Source organism: Tilletiopsis washingtonensis (assembly GCF_003144115.1).
Source record: "Tilletiopsis washingtonensis strain MCA 4186 unplaced genomic scaffold FA09scaffold_3, whole genome shotgun sequence".
Classification (NCBI taxonomy): domain Eukaryota; kingdom Fungi; phylum Basidiomycota; class Exobasidiomycetes; order Entylomatales; genus Tilletiopsis; species Tilletiopsis washingtonensis.
Genome location: NW_020312000.1, coordinates 239,154 through 245,781, shown reverse-complemented (window position 1 = coordinate 245,781; position 6,628 = coordinate 239,154). Strand labels below are relative to the sequence as shown.

The 6,628-nt window shown below is 66.1% G+C and overlaps 3 protein-coding genes across 3 annotated transcripts in view; 2 read left to right on the top strand and 1 right to left on the bottom strand.

Moving 5' to 3' along the window:
* The window catches only part of FA09DRAFT_327816 (hypothetical protein), a 3,818-nt gene extending 1,998 nt beyond the window's left edge, over window positions 1–1,820 (top strand). Inside the window, exon 3 of the mRNA XM_025741539.1 lies at window positions 140–1,820. Within this exon, the coding sequence (XP_025600646.1) occupies window positions 140–1,602 (1,463 nt within the window). The 3' untranslated portion in view covers window positions 1,603–1,820. The remainder of the gene's footprint in view (window positions 1–139) is intronic.
* Window positions 1,821–1,887: 67 nt separating this feature from the next.
* On the bottom strand, window positions 1,888–4,263 carry FA09DRAFT_342376 (T-complex protein 1). Its single transcript, XM_025744544.1, has 4 exons — window positions 4,044–4,263; window positions 3,376–3,735; window positions 2,097–3,238; window positions 1,888–1,967 (listed from the first exon to the last, which is right to left on the bottom strand). The coding sequence occupies exons 1-4, from the start codon at window positions 4,196–4,198 to the stop codon at window positions 1,948–1,950; spliced, it is 1,677 nt and encodes a 558-aa protein (XP_025600645.1). The 5' UTR covers window positions 4,199–4,263; the 3' UTR covers window positions 1,888–1,947.
* A 292-nt stretch (window positions 4,264–4,555) lies between these two features.
* On the top strand, window positions 4,556–5,410 carry FA09DRAFT_358453 (hypothetical protein; the record flags this gene model as incomplete). Its single annotated transcript, XM_025744959.1, has 3 exons — window positions 4,556–4,880; window positions 5,122–5,172; window positions 5,247–5,410. 3 exons carry the CDS (start codon window positions 4,556–4,558, stop codon window positions 5,408–5,410), a joined length of 540 nt encoding a protein of 179 aa, XP_025600644.1.
* Window positions 5,411–6,628: the final 1,218 nt, after the last annotated feature.

Genomic DNA, 6,628 nt, shown 5'->3' with positions numbered 1-6,628 from the left:
CTCCCCCAAAGCCCGGATACTCGAGGCATCACATGCTTAGAGCGGTGGAGAAGTACGCCCATTGCTGACGCCTTTACCTCTCTCCCCCTTGCTTTTCTCTCCCCACTGTGCTTCTCCATCTTCACACACACACACACAGTCGCCGGACGAGCCGCGACGAACAGGCTGGCGTCACACGTGCAGGCTCATCATCATGACAGTCTGCGTCTGACTGCGCCACGCTTGACGTGGGAGCAAGTGGACTCTGCGCTTTGCGCTGCAGTGGCCGCGCAACTGCAAGAGGCCGAGGCGGCGCTTCTTGCCGCTGCGAGCGCCGACGACTCCTCCTCCTCTTCTGCCGTCGTCATCGCTCGCTCAACGCCGCCTTTGCCGCAAGACGCAGCCGCCATCGAGACCATCGAGTCACTCTCGGCGAACAGCAAGCCATCTCGCGAGTCGGCAACACACCTTCTCATTGAGCAACAAGCAGCGCGCATCGACTGGCGACACATCGCCAAAGTCTGCCCGCAACGCACGCCCGAGGCGTGTGAGAAGCGCTGGAAGGGCATGCAATTGCGATTGCGCGAGGCGAGTGCGAGCAGCGCGGCTGCAGCGAAGAGGGCGCAAGAGGAGAAGAAGAACGAGGTGCAGGAGATGACGATGTCGCCGGCGGAGGAACAGCTTGCGATCGTGCCCTCGTCGCGCAAGAGGGCCGGCCGCCAGGCGCAAGCGGCGGCGGCGCGCGCGGTGCAAGATGGCGCCATCGAGGCGGCAGCACCTTGCACTCGCGAGGCTCGCGAGGCGAACACGCGCAGCACGACGGCCGCGACCATGGCGCCGCTTCAAGCGACGCCTCCTGCCATGATGCCGGACGCGCAGCACGCGGCGCCGAAGCAAAGCCTTGCGCTGCTGGCGGCCAAGCCTCGCAAGCGCGCCGGCAAGGCGTCGCAACAGTCAGTGTCGTCTGCTGCTGTTGTTGTTGTTGCTTCGACTGCGCCGGCTGCCTCGACGGCTGCACCCGCGGCTGCTGCAGCTGCTGAGGAGGAGGGGGAGCCTTTCACATCCGCCGAGCCCGACATCATCGTCGTCGACGACGAGCAGCGGCAACAACAACAGCCGCAAGACACCACCAGCAGCAGCAGCAGCAGCAGCAGCAGCAGCAGCGTCGTCGGCGTGCCGGCCAAGCATCGCCGCGCGACGCCACGCGCCTCAGCAGCACCTGCGAGAAGCGCTGCTGCTGCTGCTGCTGCTGCTGCTGCTTCTGCTTCTCGCGTGCCTGCTCAGCCTCAAGTCGTCTCGCCTCCTCGCCCTGCTGCCGCTACGGCCGCTGCCTCGCTTTCGCCGTCTTTGCGCAGCATGCAAGCTCAAGAAGAAGCTCAAGCACCAGCGCCGCACGCAGACGCAGAGCCACGCTCGCAGTCGGGTGCGCAGGCGACGACGACGACGAGGACGACGAGGACGACGACGACGACGACGACGCGGCGCAGCAGTGCCCGGCGTCGGCCCGGCGCACGTGCCTTTGAGCCCATGCTGCTCGGCCTCGCCAGGAGCGCCGGTGCAGACGCCGTGGCGCTCGAGGAGAACACGGATGCGCAGCGGGCGACGAAGCGGACGAAGCGCTGAAGCACAGCTTCCCCCATTCGAAAGCGCAGCAAGGGCAAGACCCCGCCGCCAATCCCTGGCGCGCGCGCGCCCAGAAGCAAACCCCGCCCGAGACGCTCTCTGGCCTACGCGCGATGCAAAGGGCAGCAAGCCCCTATCTTCCCCTCCTCTCCTTTGCCCCACCCTTTCTGTTCTTCGTAACCTCTCTTCCACTTTGCGCTCCGCCCCTCCGATCCCCTCCCCCTCCCCCCCGTCTTTCAGACCGATCTCATGTCCATTATACCCCCCCTTCCCCTCCCCAGCGTCCCAGACATTCTCGCTGCGCGTCACCGCCACCCTCTACTCTCCCGCAAAGCGTCTTTTCTTTCACATGTGTCCATGCGGATCTGGCGGCGCGAGGAGTCAGCGTCAGTCCTCTCCCGCGACGACTTCAGGAAGAGAAGAGGGGAGGTTGGGAGGGGGAGGGGGAGGGGGAGGGGAGGGGGGGGGTATGGGGGATGGGGCGGCGTGCTCACCTTGCTCCGGCTCGGGCGGCGGGATGCGGAACGAGTCGTCGATGCGCAGCAGGCTCGTTGCCGCCTCGACGGCACTCTTGAGGGAGCGCACCTTGCTCACCGTCGGCTCGAGGACGCCGGCGCGCACATTGTCGCGCACGGCGCCGTTGAGCAGGTCGAGGCCGTACCAGCGCAGCGCCTTCTTGGGGTCGCCGGCGCCGGCGCTCTGCGCGGCATTGTGGTAGGCGCGCAGCTTGGCCACCAGGTCCGTGCTGTCCTTTGCCGCATTGACGGCGAGCGTCTTGGGAATGACGAGCAGCGCCTGGGCAAACTCGGCAATTGCCAGCTGCTCGCGCGAGCCGAGCGTCGTGGCAAACGTCTCGAGGTAGATGCTCAGCGCAGACTCGACGGCGCCGCCGCCCGGCACCACGCTGCCCGACTCGAGCGTGCGCTTGACGACGCTGAGCGTGTCGTGCAGCGAGCGCTCCATCTCGTCGAGCAGATAGTCGTTTGCCCCGCGCAGAATGATCGACGAGGAAGAGACCGTCTTTGTGCCGCGCACCAGAATCAGCTCGTCGTCCGAGATGCGCTCCTGCGCCACTTCGTCGGCCGAGCCGAGGCTCGCAGCCTCAAACGTCTCTTCGCCCTCGAGGTTCGCCAGACTCGACACGAGCTGGCCGCCGGTGGCCTTTGCAATGCGGCGCAGATCCTCCTTGCGACAGCGCCGCACGGCCATGGCGCCCGCCTCGACAAACTCCTTGAGACAGAGATCGTCGATGCCCTTGGTCGTGAGGACGACGTTTGCGCCGGCGGCGAGAATCTTGCGCACGCGCTCCAGCACCATTTCGCTCTCGCGCGCCCGGATCTTCTCGAGCTGCGCGGGGTCGTCGATGGTGATGTGCACGCCCATGTGCATGCGCTGCTTGTGCAGGTTGATGTCGAGACAGGCAATGCGCGCATTCTTGACGCGCGTCACCATGGCTTGCGACGCGACGGTGCAGTTGAGCGCATAGCCGGGCACGAAGACGGACTCGCGCGCAGACTTGCCGTGCGCCTTGAGCACATTGACGGCCTTGACGGGGTACTTGGTCTCGCCGCGCGGGTTGATCGTCTTGACGGCCAGCATGGCATCGACGGCCAGCTGCGCGAAAAAGTCATCGTCGCTGCGCGAGAGAGACAGAGGTGAGCACGGAATGCGGTGAGTCGATGTCGGGCCGCCATATTCTCTCCACGCTCGCCCCTCCACATCACACCACAACGCCTGGCCCCCGGCCCCGCCTTGGGCTGACTTGCCACTCACCTGCCAATCACCTTGCTCGCCATGCTCGTCTTTGCCACGTTGACGAGGCACTCCTTGCCCAGACTCTCGACCTTCTGGCTGAGCTGGTCCTGCATGTACTTGCATGCCTCGCGGCACGCGAGGCGGTAGCCCGTGATGACCGTCGTGGGGTGGATGCGGTTCTTGACGAGTTCGTTTGCGCGCCGCAGCAGCTCGGCGGCAATGATGACGACGGACGTGGTGCCGTCGCCGACCTCCTTGTCCTGCTGTGCCGCCAGCTCGACGAGAATGCGCCCGGCGGGCTGGTCGACTTCGAGCAGCGAGAGAATCGTGGCGCCGTCGTTGGAGATGGTCACGTCGCCAATGTCGTCGACGAGCATCCTGGTGGGTGAAGGGTGAGCCACTGCTCGCGGCGTAGCACAGCAAGCAAAGACTTGCGCCTGGCGCGGCACCCAGTGAGGCACGCTGGGAGGAGTGTTGGGGCGCCCTTGGCGTCTGCAGCATGGCAGCAGTTCATCGTCCTGCAGCACAGCGACAGCGGCAGCTCCATCGTCGCTCTCCTCTGCGCGGCAGCACCGCCGCAGCGCCGTCGCCCCGCACGCGCCCCCGCAGCGCCGTCGCCCTGGCCGCCGCCTTGGCCGTGCCTCGCGCCTCTGCCTCCTCTTCTCCCTCTCTCCTTCTCCACTCACTTGTCCAGACCCACAGGGCCCAGGCTGCTCTTGACGATGTTGGCGATGCTCTGTGCGGCGAGGACGTTTTCGTTGCGGATCTCGGCGCCGCTCATGCGCTCGCCGCCGATGAAGAGGCCGGCATTGCGCGGGTCCTTTGCGAAGAGCTGCGCCATGGCGCGAGAGCTGCAGGGACAAGGAGCAAGGGGTGAGGGTCGTCGTCGTCGTCGTCGTCGTCGGGTTGCAGGGGGCGAGCTGTCAAGCGGCTTGCGTCTGTGCGCTTCGACGCGCGAAGAGCGCGTCGGGCGCGGCGGTGCGCTTCTGACAGTGAGGCGTGGGCGCGGCACGTGTCGTTTCCCACGCCTCCTCTCTCTGGCGCACCGCCCCAGTCGCTCTCGCGTGCCTCCACACCAACATCGCCGGTGCGGGCAGCCGGGCATCAGCGCCGCATCGGGCCATGCATGCTGCCTTGCTCAGCACCACCACCACCACCACCACCACCACCACCACCCATCCATCCTCGCCTCGACACCATGCCGCCCAAGCGTGCCTCCTCCACGCTCGCCGCGTCCAACCTGGGCGCCTCGAGCTCCAAGGCTCGCGCCGCCTCGCTGGCCGGCAAGGCCGCCGCGGCAAAGTCGTCGTCGTCGTCGGCGAAGCGCACCAGCTCCACGGGCACATCCGCCTCTGCTGCGTCGCGCGCCGCCAGTCCCGAGAAGCAGGCGCTGCAGCAGGCAAGCACAAAGGAGGAGCAGCAGGCGGCCGAGCACGCCGTGCAACTGCATGTTGACGACCCGGCGTGGGACGACGTTTGGGAGACGGAGAAGCAGAGAGCGGGCATGGGCAAGGGCATGCTCGGTGAGTTTCTTGGCGCGCGCGCGCGGGGTACGCAGAGCCAGCAGAGTCAGGGCATGGGAATGGGAATGCAAGCACGGGAGAAGGTGGCAAAGGGGCGCGTTGCCGAGGGAACATGGCCAAAGCTGGGCTCGGCAACCTTTGCGAGGCTTGCGAGGCTTGCGAGTCCATGCCTTTCTTTTGCCCGCTTGGCTTCATCCCACGCGCTCTCTCAACTCCCGCTCACCCCGTCCTTCTGCCTCAGTGCACGCCTCAAACGAGACTCGCATCGATTCTCTCCTTCGTGCCTTTGACCGTGCGTTTTCTCCCCCCCCCCCCTCCCCCTTCCTCCGTCCACTCTCCCCTCACCTGACGCTCTTCTCGCTGCAGTGGACCCACGCTACGGCCCCGCGCTCGGTCTGACGCGTCTCGAGCGCTGGACGCGTGCACAGAACCTGGGCGACGAGCCGCCGCTGGAGATCAAGTGTATTCTGGAGACGAAGCAGGGCCGATTGAACATGCGCGACTCGAGACTTGCCGGCATGGGCGTCTGAAGAGTAGAGCAAGGGCAAGGGTCGATGGCTGCGCACGGCCTCGAGCTGCACTTTTTCGTGCCCCGAGCCTTTGCCTTTCGCCCGACCTGAGCATTCCGACCAGCTCCGTGCCCAAGCTTCCACACACGCCTTTCTCAGCGTGCAAGTCTGCGCCCCCCCCCCCCTCACGCTGCTTCTCCCACTCGTCCCGTCAAGAGGGCTGCGTCATTTCAAGACAATTCGGCCGGGGCAAGATTTCTTCGCTCGTCGCATCGTCTCAGCGTGGCGCCGCCGTCCAAGGCGTGGCGCTCGAGTCGTTCATTTGCTCGCCCACTGTCCCACTTTCTCGTCTCTCTTTGTTCCTCATGTACTCTCTCTCATCGCGCCTCAGTCTTGTCGATACCCCATCCCCATCACGTCGCACCCCACACACACGACCCTTTCACACTGATCCAACTGAATGCCACGGCTTCGCTCTTGCTAGCGCTATCTGACGCACGATGGGGCGCGCGGCCGGCGGTGCTGCAGGGCGGGCGGGCGCAGGCATCGGTGCCGATCGAGGACCAAGGACGCCTCTTGCTGTGATGGCAGGCAGAGGGGGGCGTTGCTCGTCGGACGCTTACGCAGCGTTGCTTGCCGACGCGCGCGGCGGCGGGCGGCGTTGGCAGCTTGAGATCGAGGGCCGCGCTCTGACGACGTCGCCGCGCGCCGCCGCCGCGGCGCGGGTGGAGCGACTGCTTGCTGCTCGCGCAGCGCAGACGTGGCCGATTTTGGCACCACCCCGCACCCGGCAGCAGGGCGTGCCCCCAATGCGCAGGAGTGGCAAACGAGGAGCGACCCGCAGACGCAGAACGCTGGTAGAAGGGAGAGACGCGGGCGGCGCCAAGGGGAAAGTGCAGCACGTCGTTCCCCGGCAGAGAGGAGCGCAGCAAGACGCGTGTGCTTGCGACCGCCGCGCGTGAGGCTCGGCGAGCTCGAGCCAGCCACGTACTCACTCGACTAGGCAAGACACAACTTGCTGTCCCATCGCAGCGAGAGTCACGCACGGAAAAAAAGGCACGGTGCCGCAAGAGTAGAGAATTGTGGCGTAGGGAATGTGCGTAAATGACAGGCAGAGCAGAGGAGGAGAGCGGCGGCCGAGGTGTCGCGGCGTGGGTGTCAAGTTGTGGATGGGAGATGCAAATTCGTGAGGGGGGGCCGAGAAGACGTGGAGCAGGACAGGACAAGGCAAGAGACGCG

Excerpts from the sequence above, each read along its gene's own strand:
- FA09DRAFT_342376 (XM_025744544.1), bottom strand. The coding sequence starts at position 4,198 with ATGGCGCAGCTCTTCGCAAAGGACCCGCGCAATGCCGGCCTCTTCATC. Across the intron at positions 3,736-4,043 it reads GGCCCTGTGGGTCTGGACAA|GATGCTCGTCGACGACATTG; the intron begins GTGAGTGGAGAA and ends TTCACCCACCAG. Across the intron at positions 1,968-2,096 it reads GCCGCCCGAGCCGGAGCAAG|ATCCGCATGGACACATGTGA; the intron begins GTGAGCACGCCG and ends TCGCGCCGCCAG.